General features: G+C 47.1%; 1 protein-coding gene across 1 annotated transcript in view; it reads right to left on the bottom strand.

The window, feature by feature from the left end:
* LOC310697058 (alpha-2-macroglobulin-like protein 1) overlaps positions 1-20237 on the bottom strand; it is a 54755-nt gene that overhangs the window by 19624 nt on the left and 14894 nt on the right. Inside the window, exons 9-21 of the mRNA XM_083483289.1 lie at positions 19535-19661; positions 17392-17506; positions 16743-16852; positions 14601-14762; positions 10809-11036; positions 8693-8756; positions 7372-7517; positions 7031-7177; positions 3742-3924; positions 2357-2453; positions 1945-2086; positions 1432-1657; positions 336-462 (exon numbers count right to left, since the gene is read on the bottom strand). Of these exons, the coding sequence (XP_083339415.1) occupies positions 336-462; positions 1432-1657; positions 1945-2086; positions 2357-2453; positions 3742-3924; positions 7031-7177; positions 7372-7517; positions 8693-8756; positions 10809-11036; positions 14601-14762; positions 16743-16852; positions 17392-17506; positions 19535-19661 (1874 nt within the window). The remainder of the gene's footprint in view (positions 1-335; positions 463-1431; positions 1658-1944; positions 2087-2356; positions 2454-3741; positions 3925-7030; positions 7178-7371; positions 7518-8692; positions 8757-10808; positions 11037-14600; positions 14763-16742; positions 16853-17391; positions 17507-19534; positions 19662-20237) is intronic.

Here is a 20237-nt window from a genome sequence, read left to right as displayed (position 1 = left end):
CGGAGCATAGGGGGTTCTTGAATGGAGACGGACCCCCAACCTCTCCTTTGTAGCCCAGTCCCCAAATCTGCCCTGATGCCCAGCTGCCGTTAGCAGAAATTGGGGAGAGACACCATCTGGGATGGGGAGGAAACAAACCCGTAGCACATGCAGCAGGGGGCATTTTTATTACTTTCCATATTCTACTTAATGCCCAGTTGGCTTCCAAACAGAAGAATCCGTTGGTTCTGTCAAGTGTCCTCAGATGACAAGGTCTTTGGGGAAGAAACAGAGGGACCCTTGGCAGCCTCAACCCCACAAGTCTCCTCCCACCCACTCAGGCGCCTCAACCTCACCTAGCTGAGTCGCCGTCACGTTCCAGGAGAAGGTGTGGGCCTCCTCAGCACAGAGGCAGGTGCTGAACTGGCAGGCCGGGCATGGCTTCACGTCCACCTCCTGTGAGTCCAGCAGCTTCACTCTCACCTGGGAGATGCAGCAAAATGACCCTTGTGAAGCAGGCAGAGCAGCGAGTCCAAAGCAAGGGGCAAACATTCAGAGAAGAGGCACAGGAGGTGGGCCTATGGCAGAAGCAAGAGCCAGACCACGTGCCTAGGGGTGCCCCACACTGAGAAGTTGAGTAGGGCATAGACTGCGCCCAGTAAGACCTCGGTAAGTGGGGTCTTCTCGTGCTTTTGGGGCACCATATTAGCATCTGTGAGGAATGCCACCCCAGATCAGACTGGCGAGATTTATTCACTCAACAAAGTTTACAGGAAGACCTCTAATCAAAAACCTTTGGGATTCGAGTGGGTGGCTTGGCTTCCTCACACAAACCCCTCATGTCTGTTGTTCTGTGAGCCCCTCATGAAGCTCTTCAGCTGGTGGCCTGAACTGCGGCTGTGGGGAAGAGGAAGGGGGCAGCAGATGGGCATCCCTAGGCCTTGGCAGCAGATCAGACTGGGTGGCTTTCTGGCCTCTTCTGGCCTCTTGCAGCAATAAGGCTGTGTTGCATATGGGGCTGTGCACACACAACACATTTAAAGCACACTCAGGGGTTGCTGTGGGAGGAAAACTGCAGGTTCCCAGGACCGGGGGGTGAGGAGGTGATGTGCTCTATGGACCTCTTCCGCCATGAAGGGGATGGGGCTGCCTTGCGCTTCCTGTTGTCCACACTTCTATGGCACATCCAAAGTGGAGCTTCTGTTTCCTCACCCACAGCAAGAAATGCAAGCTGTCCCCTCAACACTGAATGCAGAGTGGTGGTGGGAGGAGGGAAAAATCCTGACCTGTCCCTTGGGAGAGACAGGTGAGTGCAGGTGTAGGAAGGGCAAGGCCCTGGTGAAGTCCAGCCTCCCCAGCCTCCATCTCTATCTTGTGGGGTTCCTTCCACGCCTTTCTTTCTGGATACACATATAAGGGAAGCTTGTTTGCTTGTTCTCAATGGTCACTAACCTGGATACATTCCTTCATGTAATTGAAGACAGTGGACTTTAGCAGCAAGGTCTCCCCACGGACCACAGAATACGGCAGGCTCAGATCCACAAAAAACGGCTTGAAGACCCGGAACTTGGCTTGTTGGGAGAGTCCGAAGCCAATGTCAGCCACACAGAAGGCATCAGCATTCCACTCCGTGATCGTGTCTGGAGCGGTGACCGGGTAAGTTGCTTTCCCCTCCTCACTGAAGAACAGGAAGAGAGGTCACTCCCTCAGTGACAACAAAACTATGGATCGGTTTTCTGAAGGCTGAAGTTACATTTCCAAGGAAAAACCAGACTCCAGGCTATGAGAAAGCCCAGGCTAGTCCAGACAGGGATCTGTGGAAAATAATTCTGTCTGATCCTTACATTGAAGAAGAGCTTGGATCTCAAAGGGTTCACCCCACACCCCCACACGCCCGCTACTGATATCCCAGGTAGATGGCATCATCTCAACAGTTATCGTCCTTCCCTAGCACGGTTAACTTACTTCACTGATACTAAATCCCAGACCCAGGTCTCTGGAAAGTGTGTCCTGGGTTTAGCTTTCTCTTCCTTCTTGCTTTCTGTAGAATCAACAGCCTGAGGCTTCTCGGAAATCACATTCTCATGCTGACCACTTGTGAGCAGGCCTGGAGATAGGAGAAAAAGATCTCAAGTCCATCAGTAAAGATGAATCCGCAGCAGTGTGGCCAAATTTCTGAGAGAGATTATGATGGCAGTGATACAGCGATGCACTGCACCCAGAAACGAAACCATTGACTCAAGGGATGGGATGTCGACAGGCAGATCCAGCAGGAATCAGTGGAAATAAAAGCCTTGAAAGGCAGAAACAACAAAAACTGATTTCTCTACTTGGGGACTTTCCAGCAGTGAAACAAGCAAATGACTGTGATTCTCACCTGTTTCAAAGCCACTTTTTAAGCGTCTTGTAACTGGCAGGTCACAGGAAACAGGCTTTTGAATTTTCATGTTGGTGAAAACTTTCATTCGCATAAGCTGTGGGAAACCAGGAGAGTGGAAAAGTGAGGTGTGAGTATTTGACTCCCAGTAAATTAGCAAAGATGTATAAGAATACAGACCACTTCAGGTTACAGACACTTCAGGTTACAGACTCCACTAACCCAGAAATAGTACCTTGGGTTACGAACTTTGCTTCAGGATGAGAACAGAAATTGTGCTCCGGCGGCACCGCAACAGTGGGAGGCCCCATTAGCTGAAGTGGTACCTCAGGTTAAGAACAGTTTCAGGTTAAGAACAGACCTCCAGAACAAGTTCTTAACCCGAGGTACCACTGTGCTTCAAATATGTGTTGGAAGTGCAAAGAAAAAGAGGGCACCTTTTATCATATGTGGTGGACTTGTAAGGAGATAAAAGCATATTGGTAAATAATATATAATAAGTTGAAAAAGATGTTTAAGATAACCTTCATTAAAAAAAACAGAAGCCTTTTTATTGGGAACAGTAGGCGCAGAGAAACCCAAGGGAGTACAAAAGACTTCTTATGTATGCAACGACAGCAGCCTGGATAGCCCTAGGTCAAAGATGGAAAGAAGTCAAAATACCTACAGAAGAAGACTGGACAACAAAGCTGATGGACTATGCAGAGATGGCCAAAATCACTGGAAAAGTCAGGAACCAGGACGATAAAAACTTCAATAAAGACTGGGGAAAGTTTGTAATATATTTGAGAGCACAATGTAAACAATTAAAAACATTAGCAGGATTGAAATAACACTTGTAATGTGAGAAGAACTATGGATTTAAATAGAGTATTATGAAAATCTGGAGGAAGATATGATATGCAGTGAAAATGTTAATAAGAGGACTCCAGAGAGGGGAGAATGGAAGTCCGTGAATTCAGAAAAATTCTACGATTTATGATTTTATTTTGTGTTTGAATGTAAATTTGCATTGCAAAGCTAATAAAAAATGATACAAAAAAAGGAAAAGTAAGGTGTGAAAGACCCAGCATTAGGAGGTGGTCCAGTCTGGCACCAGTTCCACCTCCCTCCCAGTCAGGATGTCGCCCCTGCTTCTGCTGGGCTTCTCCCATTCTCCCTCGTGGGGGAAGGAAGTCCTGCCTATTTGCCTAGAGCAGATTTCAATGGGCAGAGGGGTGAGAGGATGAGAGAGAGGAGTCAGGGCCACCCATCAGACGGGGTTTCTTTAAATCTGGGACCGACCCTGGAAAATAGGGGCACTGGGAGGGTCTGTAGGATACATCTCATGGAAATGAGCAAGGCACCTTTCAGAGAAGCTAAACTCGGGGGCAAATTCTACTCACCTTGAACAGGCTAAAAACATCGGCCTCACTCTGAAACCAATGGGCTACCTTCAGGGCCCTCTTTTGCTTTTGGCTTGGAGCCAGAGGAGGTAGGCAAGGATATGGCTCAAAGTCTTCCAAGTGATAGGGAAATCCTCTTCCAGAAGTTAAATACAAGTAATCGGAACTAAAATGACCGAACACCTGAAAGCAGAGAGTTGGAAGGGAGGAAACACATAACTATACAGTGGTATCTCAGGTTACATACACTTCAGGTTACATACGCTTCAGGTTACAGACTCCGCTAACCCAGAAATAGTGCTTCAGGTTAAGAACTTTGCTTCAGGATGAGAACAGAAATCGGGCTCCGGCGGCGTGGCAGCAGCGGGAGGCCCCATTAGCTAAAGTGGTGCTTCAGGTTAAGAACAGTTTCAGGTTCGGGAACGAATTAAGTACTTAACCCGAGGTACCACTGTATTCAGTGTTGAAAAAGCCAAATCATACTGGTTGAGCCCCAGGCCAGACTGAAGCCCCTTTTTGTCTGCTGACAAAAGGGAGGCCACAGAGGCTGTTGCCCTGGGTGCAAAATTTGTTTCGGGTGTAAAATTCCAACACAGAGAGCTGCGTCAATTCAGCCATGTGCTTCTGTCACTGGGCTCCACTGCAAATGGCTTCTCCATGCAAACTAGGAAGTTACATCTCCAGGCAACAAATCGATTCTATGGCTGCGATCTCCTGGGTGATGCGGATGCTTTAAGCAGTTGAATGTGCATATGTACTTTGCCCATTTCCGTTTCCCTCCCACCCTCCACCCACCTCTGCACGGCCCCGGCAGCTGCTAACCCACGCTACGCCACTGTGAATCAGTATTTCATTTGTAAATGCAATTGCGCCGCTCAGGCACTGCACTGCATGGACTACAACGCTGTGTCTCCCTTCTTAATGATGTGCTTGTCAGGCAGCAGAAGAACCAACCCCCCACGGCAGGTTGCCAGGAATGGACAAGACAAGGGAATGTCCTTACCATCTGCTTTTATTCAATATTCACAGAGAGTGGCTTGGGAATGTGACCTCTTGGAATAATGGCGTTGCTCCAAGTGAATCTCCACCCCCTCCCACTTCCTCACGAGTCATCTCTACGGTGCTGGGACGTGCCCTCTGCTCTCCTACTTTCAAGGCCCGTAGTGTTCTGGGAGAGAGGGGGTCTGGAATGCTATGCTTTCTAAAGACACTGAGTCCGTCAGCTGTTGCCCCTCTAGTGCTTCTTCTTCCTCCTCTTCCATTATTTCCCAGCTTTCCCCCTCATCTGCCTCTGAGCTGTGATCTCCCTCAAAGCTCTGATTTTGACCTTTAAAGCCCTATGAGGCCTAGGACCCACGTACCTACGGGACCGCCTCTCCTGGTGTGCCCCGCGGAGGACCTTACGGTCCACAAATGACAACATTTTGGAGGTCCCAAGTCGCAAGGTGGTTAGATTGGTCTCAACTAGGACCAGGGCCTTTTCAGTACTGGCCCTGACTTGGTGGAACGCTCTGTCACAAGAGACTAGAGCCCTGCGGAACTTGACATCTTTCCGCAGGGCTTGCAGAAGAGTCAGGCTGGGGAGGCAGTCTGCACCATTCTTCCTCTGCCCAGTCCCTGACAATGCTGTCATGCTACACACCATAGTATATCATGGGTAATACAATAAAAAAAATGGGAGGTTCTTAGCATGGACTGTACAGTGGTACCTCGGGTTACAAACGCTTCGGGTTACAAACGCTTCAGGTTACAGACTCCGCTAACCCAGAAGTAGTACCTCAGGTTAAGAACTTTACCTCAGGATGAGAAGAGAAATTGCACGGCGGCAGGAGGCCCCATTAGCTAAAGTGGTACCTCACGATAAGAACAGTTTCAGGTTAACTTTCAGGTTAACTTTCAGGTTAAGAGCGGACCTCCGGAATGAATTAAATTCTTAACCAGAGGTGCCACTGTATCAAGGAAGGCCTTAAAGATAACGGAAGCATGGAAAGATGGGGTGTGGTGAGGAATTGAGGAGGGATGGAAGGAAGGGTTGCTAAAATGCTACAAAGGCAGAAGGGCTGCTGGGATTCGTAACCAAGACCTCTGCTGCAGCTCATGACATGGAAGGGAAAAGGCAGAAGCTAAATAATGGAACCAACCACCTGTCAGTCCAGGAGTGCTAACTTGAATAAAATATTGGGGGCAGGAGGGGATGGGAAGCCCTGCCCCACAGAATTGATCACATGACATGGTGCGCACGCACACACACCATTTGAATGGCAATGCCCATCAACTGGGGGGTCGGTCAGGGATGATTGTGGTGTGTCACATGCCTCTTTACTTCCTGCTCACTGGGAGTTTCCATTTTGTATACAGCTTTTGTTCCTTCTGTTTTCCTGAACACGGAGGCAGGCAGGCATGTTTTTCCTTTGTTCTGATCTACGTTGAATAAAGCTGTAAATATGCTCTCCTGTCTGAATCTTCCGTTGTGGAGACTGCTGAAAAGCGTGTGCACGAGTCTTGGAATGTCTCTGAGGCTCGTGTCGCTAATTGACTGATACTGTTCCACGGGAGACCGGTGATCGTCCAGAGACGACGTGGAGGCCTGCCTGATGGCTCCGTCTCCCTGGCAGTATCCCAGTAGGCTGGCCCCCTCAAAAAAATTATTGGGCGAAAATTTTATTGGGCATAGATGCCCGGCCCCTAGGAGTTGGCTCCTATGCATCAGCCTGAAAATGAAGCGAAAAGAATAGGGCACAGGGAAGGAACACTAATCTAATTAAGCAGCCCCAATGTATCTATGTGGAGTTTGCTGTCTGTTTGGTCGTGAGTCGCTTTGGGTTGCCCTGAGCAAGTTAATGTGACTGACAAATTTAATAAAGAATAATAAACTAATTATTAGCAGGGACGCAGGTGGCGCTGTGGGTAAAACCTCAGTGCCTAGGGCTTGCCGATCATATGGTCGGCGGTTCGAATCCCCGCGGCAGGGTGAGCTCCCGTCTTTCGGTCCCAGCTCCTGCCCACCTAGCAGTTCGAAAGCACCCCTAAAGTGCAAGTAGATAAATAGGTACCGCTTTCTAGCGGGAAGGTAAACGGCATTTCCGTGTGCTGCGCTGGTGCCGGCTCGCCAGAGCAGCTTCATCATGCTGGCCACGTGACCCGGAAGTGTCTCCGGACAGCGCTGGCCCCCGGCCTCTTAAGTGAGATGGGCGCACAACCCTAGAGTCGGACACGACTGGCCCGTACGGGCAGGGGTACCTTTACCTTTAATAAACTAATAATAACTGAGAAGGATGGGCATTCTTACTTTCTTTGGTGTCAGCGTATCATCTTCCATCAGGAGAACACTCTTATCAACAGCACGGAGAGAGCACAGAGCACCAGGAGCAGCCTCAATTTGCAGACTGACTTTTGATCCTGGAAGCTCCTCCGCCGCAGAGAAGTCCAAATTCACCTGTGGAAGGATGCGAACAAAACAGGAATGGTCAGTTAGGAAACCTGCGGCGACGAGAGTGGATAACAGGCAGCACCAGGGCAAGAATGTCACGGAGGATGGTGGAGAAAGAGCGAGTATTGTGAACAGCAAAAAGGATCTGAAGATTTGCAGGATGCAAGGCCTCACCCTGCCCCACTTGCTTCCTTACCCACCTTATGTTTGAAGCACTTCTGTATCTCAAACTGATCCACGTCAGCCACCACCTCGCCATCCAGAAACACAGTGTACAGAAGAAGCCTGACTGTGGGTGCCAGGTCAGAGCTCGTAGACAAGGTGAGGGAGAAGGTGCCTTTCAGAGCTGGATCAGGGGAAAGGGAGAATGGGGGGAAAGGAGAGAGAGGGAGAGGGAGAGGGAGAGAGAGAGAGAAAGAGAGAGAGAGAGAGAGAGAGAGAGAGAGCATTCATGACTTACAACATGAGAAAAAAACATCCCCGTGCATCTCACTTCTGCTAGATGGTGGTAAAGCAAAGAAAATCAAAGAGACCCACCCCAAATGCAGCCAGCCCACCTGCGCATTGCAGGAGTATTCCAATCCTCATGTCTTCAACCTAATAACTGATTTATTGCTAATAACAAATTCCATTCTGCACTACACAGCAAGTTCTTTTTTTAAAAAAACAAAATCCTATTTCCATCTATCAGTCCGCTATGGTAATTCGCCTTACTTGGAAGACACTGACTGTGAATCGTATGCCAACAAGCACTTTAGAATGAGATTCTTTGCCAAGTGAAAAAAACTCAGGAGTCATTCATGAGGTTTAAATCTGCTCAGCGTCAGAAAGTTGTGTCCAGGATATGTGTGTGTGTGTGAGAGAGAGAGACATCGGATGTGCATTGACTCCTGACAAATTCTGGATGTTGGGGCTGTCAAAAGCAGGGGAGGAGGGTAGCCAAGCAATCACCTGTTTAATCTGGGCTTTAAACCCTGAGGGTTGTATTCAATTCACTTTTACTCAGAGTACACCCACTGCAGTCAAGGGCTATGACTAACTTAGGTCCATTCATTTCAGTGGGTATAAATTTGCAACCTTCATGAACCACGCGGTTGGCAGGGGATGCAGATGGTGCAGGTGAGAGTCTCCCACTTGTGGTAACTGCATGTTTAATTATGGTTTCACATCTGAATCAAACTTGGAGTCATGGAAGGCCTCAGTTCAGACTGGGCCCGGTCTGAGGTGTTGAACCAGATGGGGAGACAGACAGCTGGGTAATGTAAGCTGATTGGTTAATACATTTGAAAAGTTTCCTCTTTTGAAGTCAAACGTGACTGTGCTAGGATTGCTTGGTGATGGTCCACCAGGCACAGTGGTGTCTCCAATTGGTTCAACACTCTCATACCATGTCCTGGGTGCTACTAAATTTTGTGGCCATCTCCTCATTCTTGAAAGACACACCAGACTACACAGATAAGGCCCACCAAACATTATCAGCTTGGCCAAGTGTGGTGCTTCTCCGATGGATCTCTCACTTACTCTCATCCTGGCCAACAGGAACGGTCTTCTGCCCACTGGAGACAATCTTCCCTTTGGACACAATCTGCAGGGAGATGGTTTGTTAGGCCAGGGGCAAAAGGAAAAGCCTCCCCACCGTCTTTGGCAGTAGAAATACAGGAAAGGGAGAGAGAAATGTCGGACAGGAAGCAGCCTGCAGAGACTGTGCGATGGGTTTTGCTAGGGGAGGCTCATAGATTAATAGAAACCGCACTTGCTACTTCAGAACGTGAAATTGGGGGCAATAACCAGGAAAGCCTGCAGCTCCCTGTCTTCTGCGCACTGGGCACAACAGCAACTGTTGCATGTGAAGCCCTTCACTTTTATCTGAGATCTCAGCAAAGCTTTCCACGCAACAAGCCACGGATGGAATGAACCACTGAGGCTGATCTATCTCAGCTCAGCTTCTGCTATATCTCTGCTGATGGCTGGACAACCCATACAGGAGCCACAAAGGCCACTGGAAGGTCCCTGCTGTTTGGATCCAAACAGATTCACAATGAGCAAGAGAATCTGAAATACCGGTACACACTGCAACACAAATACTATTCTCAATTCTGCCCTTTTCCGTCTTCTTGTTATTTTATTCCATTTTCATTTCTCCATTTCAACCGTTTCTGCTGTGTTGCCTTCACTAATCATTTAATTTTATTCCCATTTCTCTCTCTCTTTTTTTTCCTTTTGAACTCCCCTTTCCTTTTGCATGTACCCATTATTCCTCCATATACGCCATTCATTCTTTTCTCTCTCACACAGTTCTCCACTGTCCACAAAGAATTAGAAGGGGTGGCCCAGCTACAGCCCAATCCATAACCTCAGTCTAATTTCAGCAAGGAGAGGGGCTGGAGAGAAACAGAGAGAAAGAAGGAGAGGTATACCTCACCATCGGCAGAGCATATGCCCACGGTGCTTGAGACATGCAGGCATGGAGGGCACCCTCCCGTGTGCCACAGTCCAGGGGAGGGAAAGAGCAGGGAAGCTGCTGCCCACTCTCCTCCTGCCCTCCGCCGCTAGGCAAGGCCTGACCCAATGGTGATGCTACTGCAGCTGGGTGCACTTCGCCATGAGCAAGGAGAGCTGATGTAATCCACTGGGAGCAGTCAAGTACAACATTCCTTGTAATACTAGAGCAGACATGTGAGGGAATGTTTGGTCCAGCCAGTCGAAACTTCCTGTTCCTCCTGGCTGGAACATCCTTCCTTTTGCATGTGACAGAAGGTGGGTGTGACCTAACCTGCCCAGGTAACAAAAGGACGAGTCACGCAGCACCTCTCTCTCTCTTTTTCATCTTCCTTTCATTGTGTGAACTGACGGACTTCTAGCTTGCAGTCACTGGGATTATTCCCCCATATGGGGTAGATCCACATGTACATATTTGTAACTAAGTCTGCCTTCAGGGATCCAACTGTGAACCGATGTAAGTAAACTTCTTTTATTGACCTTAAATAAGATTGTGGCGTCTTTATTCTTTTAAGAGGGATTCAAGGGAACTTACCAGGAACTTACAATTCAATCTGAGACAGACTGAACTGTATAATCGTCAGAGGCTCACACGAGCCTGCAACCAGCTATCGGCTGTGCTTTGTAAAGGGGAAGGCACTCTGCTAAGTAAAGGAACTTGCTAACACAAGTTAGGAAGGATATAAATAAACAATATATCCTCTCCTGTCACCATTAACATTCCCACACACACACACCCTGGGTCAAGCGTGACCTGGGGACAGAGCTACTGCCAAGCCTGAGCGCCTAAGTGCAGTGTCTTCTTACTTGGAGCCAAACTCCAATGAAGGAGCCTGCTGTGGATAGGTGCCTGTTTGCGCCCCCTCACAAAATTGTGCCCAGGGCCACGGCCCCCCTCCACTATGCCCCTGTACCTCACTCACAGACTCCCATGAGAGGTTGTGGACTCTCCTTCCTTGGAGGTTTTTAAGCAGAGGTTGGATGGCCATCTGTCATGGATGCTTTAGCTGAGATTCCTGCATTCCAGGGGTTGGATTAGACCCTTGGGTTCCCTTCCAGCTCTACAATTCTATGATTCAATTCTGGCTCTGGCCCCCAAATAATATAGTCCTCGACTTTCCCTAGACCAGATGCTCACCAAATAATAGAAATCAACATGGTCAGCATCAGGGCCCAGTTCTTTCCGGTCTATGATGTAATCCACCAGGACTTCCTGGTCTTTTCCACAGGGCAGCTCTTCCTCCACATGCTGTATCTCCAGGAAACTATTGCTTTCAGAGTAGAAGGGCTTCAGCCACATGAAACTTTCGGATGCCGACATCATAAGACTGTCAAAGCCAGTCACATTCTCAAGGGTGTATCTACCCTATGGAGCAAAAAGAGAACAGCAAGGATCATAATTAATTTAGGGTGTTTGGGGTGACAATCAACAAGAGACGACTGGGTGGCAATACAAGGCATGTGAACCTAACATTAGGGCACAGTATATACTACACATGTAAACCAGTCTTCACATCTTTGTAACTGTCGTGGCTCCCAGCTAAGAATCATAGAAGAAAGTAACAATCTCTTCAAGGACTTCCTTTTCATTGTGGTGATTTGTGCTTGCAATGGCATTGAGGCAGTTCTGCACGATCCTGCTTTCGATATTATCTGTACCTGCCCAGTGTTTTGGGGCAGACATGCTGCTTTGTTTGCAACTACTACACGCTCCTAATCTTCCTACGGAAATCCTGCAACTATGTAAAAGGTAAAGGTAAAGGAACCCTGTACGGTCAAAGGCGACTATGGGGTTGCAACGCTCATCTGGCTTTCAGGCCAAGGGAGCAGGCGTTTGTCCACAGACAGCCTTCCAGATCACGTGGCCAGCATGACTAAACCGCTTCTGGCACAACGGGACACCGTGATGGAAACCAGAGTGCACGGAAATGCTGTTTACCTTCCTGCCGCAGCAGTACCTATTTATCTACTTGAACTGGCATGCTTTTGAACTGCCACATTAGCAGGAGCTGGGACAGAAACGGGAGCTCACTCCATTGCGGGGATTCGAACTGCCGACCTTCCATTCGGCAAGCCCAAGAGGCTCAGTGGTTTAGACCACAGTGCCACCAGTGTCCCAGTAACTATATATATAATTTTTATATATATAAATTTTTATTAAGTTTTCAAGGTTTACACACCCACACAGACATTACACAACACAAACATACAAACACAAATACAAACACATATAATTTCAAATCCCTAATTTCTTGACCACTTTCCTGGACTTCCCCACACCTCCCCCTCCTGCATTCCCACTTCAATAGTTTACTCAGCAAGTTCTTATTCCCTCTTTTACCTTATTAATATTTTACTTATTTCTTCTTAGTTAACCAAATTTGAGTTACAACCCTCAATTTGAACCAAAATACCCATCCTTAACATACTTTTCTAAGGACGACCCCATTCCCTTTCCACAGATTTCCCGATTTTTATATTATTTACAAAACAAAATAACAAAAGACAGCATATATTTAATCACCCTTTGGATTCCCAAACTCTCGCCCCCCCCTTTTCCGGCCTCGATCCTCAACAATTGTCCATCAAACAATCAACTCTCAGCCCGGATCTCTCACGTCCGAGGCTCTTAAGTCTCTCTCAGTCCCTCTCTGCCAGTTTTGTTGGTAGTCTTTTATCCTGAACATCAAATCTCGGAGAAGCTCTAACCCATTTGGGTCTATGTTTCTTCCAGCCAGACCTCCGTAGTCAAAAGTGGAGCCCGAGTCATGTTTCTTGTTCCTTTTAAATCCAAATGTCCCAAATGTCCCAATAGCTCCACTTTTCACCTTGATCAAATTTATAATCCATAGGTCTTCCAATCTCCCCATGGGGAGATTCCTCCAATCTTCATTCTCAAGCTCAATCCAAATTTTCATCATCCAGGTCTTGTATTCTTTATAATCCATCCTTACAGGCCGCTGGTTGTCCTTTTTCACCTGGAACATTACAGCTTCTCCTTCCCGATCCTCCAAGTCTGAATATATCTCTTTCTGTTCGACTGCAGAGTTTTCTTGAGTCAAGTCCTTGGAACCATCAACAAAGTTATTTATTTTCAATTTCAAAGTCAAAACATCCTCAGCCATAGCTGCACTCTGGTCTTGCAATTTTCCCACGAGAAAGAACATCTTGTCCAGCTCGGCCTGTAATTTTCCATCTGCAGCCATTGTCATGTCTCAGAACCCCCTCTAGAGGGGTTCTGGTTACTTAATATTCATCTCCAACAGTCTGATTACTTTGTTCTTATTTTCCCTTTATTTTCAACAGTTTCGAGTTAAATGTAGCAAAAATAACCAGCAGAAATAACAGAAAGCCAGTTCTTGTAACTTTGACAGCTCGTTTGACAGCTGTCAAACTCTTTATTCCTTCTCAGCAGGCTCTCGCGCGGATCACTCCCGGATCCCGGGGGGTTGCGTCTCAGCTCATCAAAATCAGTTCTTATCCTCCAGCAAAGTACTTATAGTGCCAAATCGTGGAATTAATAACTTTTATCTCACAAAGAGAAAGATGGTCTCTCGACCTTAGTTATCCTAATCTTGCTTTAGATTGTCTGCAAAAAACGGGGGGCGGACTTCCTTTTAACGCATCCCCCGGTCGTACCGAATTCAAAATAGAAATTTTTAGTCCGATTTCCGTATTACTCACGGGTTGTTACTTTTGGTGCCCAAATGTTCAAGGAAGAAGTCAGCGCTCTCCGGCTATGGCTCACGGCTTCACTCTGTAGAAGAAGCGGTCCACTCACAGCACCACGCCACTCTCCGTCACCGGCTCTGAAGCCTTAAAAAAGGCTTCTTCGCTGGTCGGGGAGGGCGCCAATGATGCCCGCTGAGTTACCAGGTCCACAGGCTTCCGCGCCTGTGGTTTCTAAGGGTCCCCGCGTCGCTACCGCGGCAGGACCCGTCTTCTACAAAGCCGATTCCCTCCGGAGCTCGGAGGGAATCCGCCATTTGCCGATCGCGCCAACCCGGAAGTCCCCTGTCCCCGTAACTATATATACCACAAATGCTCCCATGCCCGAGAAATTGGTCAATTGCCTACCCTCAATGGTGTTGTACTCTGCCCGAGGGAGCAGATTCACTGTGGTGCTTCTGGACCCAGCTTTGTCACTGAAAGTTCAGGTACCGTGACTAGAACACAGGTGCCCCAAGGCATTTCAGCACCAACTTCAAGATTCTACTTTTGCTAAATGAAACCGTTAAAAGCTTGGATCCAGTTTCCCTGTGAGATCGTCCTGTTTCATATATGTCCACTCAACTGCTGTGATCTGTGGAACTGACACAGTTACATGTGCCACACGCTAAGAAGACCAGGAGAAAAGAACTGGATAACATAGTGGTCAATTGCAAAGGTGATTCAGACATTTAAGCTGGCACATTCTATCTGAGAACCCCCTGCTATTCTATCGTATGCAACAAATGATTTCTAGGAGACGTGACCGTGGTCTATTGTATCTGCAGTGCCTGATGTTTTGATGGTTTTTATGGTTATTGTTGTTGGGTTTTTTGCTTCCTTTGTGAATGGTGCCATGGCCTTTGGCTAGTGCAATCAAGTTGATGATGATGATGATGATGTGCCACACAGTATTCATACCGCATTTGCAAAACACCAACCTTTTAGTGTGGTAGCACTTTGGAACCCCCAGCCTATTGACATCCCAGAATAAGCAGAAGTGGGGACAAGCCCTAAGTTCCAGAAGTAAATAATAATAATAATAATAATAATAATAATAATAATAATAATAATAATAATAATATAACAACAACAACAACAACCACCACCACCACCACCACCTATAGGAAAAGCAACCCTAAGGAAGGTGGGGGGGATGCACAGGAAAAAGCATCTCCTCGCCCCACCTCTTCCTTAAGACATGTCCAAATATTAAACTCACCCTTAAGGAAACCATGTCGTGCCACTTAGTTGTGTCCAGGGAGAAGGAGACTTCACCATTCTCATCTGTGACATAGGAAGTGGTTGTCTCCACATCATCAACGTCAACTGTGAGATAGACAGTCCTGTTCTTGACAGGCACTTTATTGACTGAAACCATCATCTGCGTGAATAAAAGGGAAATAAGCCAACCACCTAACTATTTTACAGCCAACTGTACTCACACACAAATATATATATATATATATGCTGAGGCATTTGCTCACTCCTGTGGGCAAGAGCACAACAACACTATTCAGATATTGCCCCTCAAGGTCTAATGATAAGGAGAGGGGCTGAGCTATCTCGGGATATGAATGCTCTCCTCCAGGTAGTCTCAGTGGCGTAGCGTGGGTTGTCAGCACCCGGGGCAAGGCAAGTAATTTGCGCCCCCTAACCCGTGGATTTTAGCACTTGAGTCTCTTCCACTAGATTAGCGCGCGCGCCCCTCAGATGTTGCGCCCAGTGCGGCCAGCCCCCCCTGCACCCCCCACGCTACGCCACTGGTAGTCTGTCTGTCTGTCTGTCTGTCTGTCTGTCTGTCATGGACTGTAAGATTTCTGACTGGCATTTCTGCTGCTAGCAGAGGCAGTTCTAGGGCAGTGCAACCAGTGTGGCTGCAGGGGGCACCCCACTAATGCTATAGGGCAGGGGGTGCTGAATTTTAGCGTGGCACAGGGCACCACTGAAATCTGAAAGCCCAAATTCTGCCACTGCTGCTAGCCCTCTTCCCTATTCTGCTTCCCTACCACAACATACAATATGAAGGAAGAGGCATCATGTGTGGCTGATTCACACATTTATTTTGGAAGTTGTAAAGCCTGAGTGTTGTAAAGGCTGACATTACTACCTTGTTTTCATGCAGAGTGCTGTTTATATCAAATAGTTCCTCCCCGTGAAGAATTAAAAGCTTACAGTCAGGGCCAAATTTAGGTTTGATGAGACCCTAAGCTACTGAAGGTAATGGGGCCCTTTATATGTCCAGCTGTCCTTTGTCAACAACAAATTGTCGCTTTTTTGTGTTGAATATAAGCTTTATGGTAATTTATGGACCTAACAGGTATCTAAAGCCATTTGCACATAACAAAATATGTATTTTATCAAAGTATATCCAGTTTTTTTCCTTTAAAGTTTTTTTGGGGCCCCAAGAGAGTAGTGCCCTAAGCTATAACTTGTTTAGCTTATATGTAAATTTGGCACTGCTTACAGTGGTGAAATGGCTCAGTGCATCTGGCTGTTAACCAAAAGGTTGCTGGTTCAAGTCCACCCCCGGATTCCCACATTGCAGGGGACTGGTTTAGATAACCCTCAGGGTCCCTTCCAGGGCTTTTTTCAAGCCAGGACTCACCAGAACTCAGTTCTGGCACCTCTCAAGCAGTGGCGGAACTTCATGCTCCAGCACTGGAGGGTGTAGAGCCCACAGGGGCGTGATGTGCATCCTGGGGGCGTGGCATGCCGCCTGTGGAGGCATGGCACCCAGCACGGGCGGGAGGGGCAGCCGTGATGGCACCCCACCAGGATCACTCTGCTGGGGGCAGTGCGCTCCCCCTGCACTCCTCTTCCTCCGCCAGTGCTCTTAAGTGGGTGCCATTGCCATTAAACTCGTACCTTGGATCCCAAACACCTGGCGACTCGAACGTTTTGGCTCCTGAAGGCTGCAAACCCAGAAGTGAGTGTTCCGATGAGCAAACTTTTTTTGGAACCCAAACATCTGGCGTGGCTTCTGCAGAGTGCAGGAAGCTACCGCAGCCAATTGGAAGCCGCGCCTTGGTGTTCGAACGTTTTCAGAAGTCGAATGGACTTCCGGAATGGATTCCATTTGAGAACCAAGGTACGACTGTGCAAGAAAACAAGGGAAGCAATCATAGCGAGTTCCGGCACCTCTTTTTCTAGAAAAATAGCACTGGTCCCTTCCAACTCTACAGCTCTATGATTCTAAGATACTTCATCAGAGAGAGGCTGCTTTTCAATGTATTTTCTGGGAAGGTAAACTTTCATAGAAGGGCTATGTCACAAAAAGGTATCGTTTCAGTGCCTACTTCAAAAAGTAAGAGCAAATCTATCCTAAAGACTGCTTTATTAAACAGAAAGGATAGGATGTTACCTCTCCTGTGTATGGGAAACCTTGTTTGTAGAATGGATTGAGTTTGCTAAACTCCACCTTGACTTCCTTTGCGGCAATAGGCAAGACACCGTATCCTGTCTGAGTCACTCCTGCATAGAGAACAGACGGGTTGGTTTAGCACAGCAACTGGAATGCTACAAAAAGGACAGCGGTAGGTTTGACATTTCTGCAAAAGTCCTAGACACATTGTTAACTAGACCTTACACAAAACTGCAAGGACGTCACTCTCGTGAGCATGTCTACAGGGAGGCTTCCAGCACTTCCAGTTCTCTTAAACAAAAAACTGATGTCACAGCTCACTGAGTCAGATATAACAACTTGTGAGAAATGCCATTACTCTTGAGGAAACTGTACCACCAGGACAAAATTTGTTGTGTGAGCTGCAGAGGATCCCTAGGTATCTGCAAGGCAAGTCATGTGTGCCTTGAAAAATCAGATGAAATGCAGGAATGAACCCAAGCCCTGTAAATAGCCTGATACAAAAGCAACTTTCAATAGCCTAAGGGTTTGAAAACAGTTGACTGGAAAAAATCAGAAAGGCAAGGCTATCAAGGGGGGTGTGGGGGTGTGGACTGATTTGCCAAAGGTGAAAATTGTATGTTCCCATTTCTTGTTATTTTCTTTGTACCTGTTCCTTTCTCCTCCAGTTCTGCCACAAAGTTGACATACTCATTATAGCTGCTTTGAGAAAGATTTAAATCAGACCCATTGATGGTAAAATAAGCAAAGCCGGTCTCATCTGTCTGGAGATACAAAGAAAAAAAGGACATTAGAGACTTCCTATTGTCTGCCATGGCGAACGGCTGCGTCCATTTCATGCAGAGTTCAAAGATAATATGGGAGTAATTATCCTCCCACCCCCACCCCCAGGGCTGGGGGCGCAGCTCCACCCACTGATCATCCAACACTTGCTGCCCACCCGGAAGGAAGAAGGGGCAGGAGGCACTGGGTGCAATGTACCGTACGTTATTGGCAACTCTCCAAAGTGAGGGTCGCCGAAGAGAAATGTTGGATCACAAGAAGAAGATAAAGAAAATAAAGTAGAAAAACTAATTTCACACAGAACTACATAGGACTAATCCGCTCCCAAAATGAATTCAGAGGCTGTTAAAAATAAATGAAGGATCAACATTGGGAATGTTTTATTGGGACGACCTGGGTTATTTAAGGAACGCAGCGCAATGTGAGATCATCACTCCCTGAACTTCAGAGCATGGGAAGTCACCCAAAGATACAAAAATTGGCATAAAACTTGGTCTTTTTGATTGTATTATAATTGGGAATATTTTTAATGTGGTTTTTATTGGATTGCTAAAATGGAAAATTTAATAAATATTGTTTAAAAAGAAAGTACATTAGCAAAGCTGTACGTGTAGATTCTGAGATACTGAGCTGCCACACCAGCTGTCAATCAAGTCAGCCTGGATGGGGTGGAGCAGAGGAAGTGCAAATAAAAGGTGATCGGAAGAGTGATCGGAAGGCACAGGAGGCCATCCCCTGGCTGAAGCTGAGCAGGTCTGAGTCTGGTGGTGGGATATAAACGCAACACAAGAAAATAAATAAAGTAGCCCTCCCTGGTTGTCTGCAGCCAGGGTAACATTCCATAAGGCATCATGCAGTAAAACTTGATTGGTTGGTTTCTAGATCTGGAGTGCCTTAGCCTTGCACATATTTTTTTTCAGACTTGTACTAGCCATGCAAAACAAGAAGCACGAGTCAGGCTCTGTTGTGGCAAATGCTCATTTTCCCCGAAAGCAACAGCTGTGCATCTTGTTCTCCCTTCTCTTGCTGTGACATTAACGTGTTATCGCCACATCCACCTAAGCTACTATTGCTATTATTATTATTACTTATTAAATTAAATTAAATTTCTATACTGCCCTTCATCCGAGGATCACAGGGCAGTTTACAATTTACAATATGTATTAAAGCAGAGACATCACCTTGCCGACAAAGGTCCGTATAATTAAAGCTATGGTTTTCCCAGTAGTGATGTATGGTAGTGAGAGCTGGACCATAAAGAAGGCTGATCACAGAAGAATTGATGCTTTTGAATTATGGTGCTGGAGGAGACTCTTGAGAGTCCCATGGACTGCAAGAAGATCAAACCTATCCATTCTGAAGGAAATCAGCCCTGAATGCTCACTGGAAGGGCAGATCCTGAAGCTGAGGCTCCAATACTTTGGCCACCTCATGAGAAGAGAAGACTCCCTGGAAAAGACCCTGATGTTGGGAAACATAGAGGGCACAAGGAGAAGGGGATGACAGAGGACAAGATGGTTGGACAGTGTTCTCGAAGCTACGAACATGAGTCTGACCAAACTGCGGGAGGCAGTGGAAGACAGGAGAGCCTGGCATGCTCTGGTCCATGGGGTCACAAAAAGTCGAACACGACTAAACGACTAAACAATATGCAAGGTGCAATAATCATGGTCCTCACCTTTAGAAATAGCATCTTGCATCTGTTACAGAATCACATGATTAGGGGTATGAACCACACCTAGCAAAATAGGGACTGTTTTTTTATGAGGAGCACTGAATGCTCACTACCAAATGGACAAAATAAGATACTGAGGCATTCTCCCTACAGATCAATCTGGCACACAGCAGATGTTTCTGATCCTCTCCATCCACCTTCTTTGTGGACATAGAGAAATGGAAGGCGAGCGCAACAGGATGAGGCCGCCAGTCTCTGAACCAAAGGGTAGGGGGCAGATAACTCATCCCAGCCTCCATTCTGTCCAAAGACAGCCCCCTCCCATTTATCTCACCTGAGCTGTGTACTCATGTTCAATGTCCGGTAATGTTTCATTTGTATTACGCATATGAAAAAAAAATGATAATCTTCTAGTGAAGCGGAGCTGCACATTTCCTTGAACACGCTTCCCATATGTGTACCTAAGGCACAGGTGACAGAGGAGAGAGGGAGTGGAGGGAGATGGAGGGAGAGAGAGAGAGAGAGAGAGAGAGAGAGAGAGAGAGAGAGAGAGGGAACACCGATGAAAGAAATATGTTTTAGTCTAAAGCAATTTGTCTTCAGGAGCTCACTAGAGGTCATTCAATAAGATTATCACCAGTGGCATAGCAGGGGGGGCAGTTGCCCGGGGCACAAAATTGTTAGGTGAACAAAACATCAACACCCAGTGCTGCCTCAGTACAGCTACATGCTTCCATTGCTGGGCTCCGCTGAAAACAGCTTCTCCATGCAAATCAGGAAGTGACTTTTCCAGACAATGGAAGACGCTTCTTTTCTTATCTCCGCGACTGCGATCTCCTGGGTGATGCAGATGATGTTAGACAGTTGAATGAACATGCATACTCCATCCGTTTCGCTCCCACACATCCCCTCCATGTAGCCCCGGGCGCGAGCAACCCATGCTATGCTACTGATTATCACTACTGGCAGAGAGGTTGTTCTCCATTGTTGATTCCCTTTTTATATGTGCTAACCTCAGGAGAGAGCTAGGTATGATC

This window comes from Podarcis liolepis, assembly GCF_965112155.1.
Source record: "Podarcis liolepis genome assembly, chromosome: 17".
Classification (NCBI taxonomy): domain Eukaryota; kingdom Metazoa; phylum Chordata; class Lepidosauria; order Squamata; family Lacertidae; genus Podarcis; species Podarcis liolepis.
The sequence above is the reverse complement of the archived record's forward strand: the minus strand, read 5'-3'. Positions and strand labels throughout refer to the sequence as shown.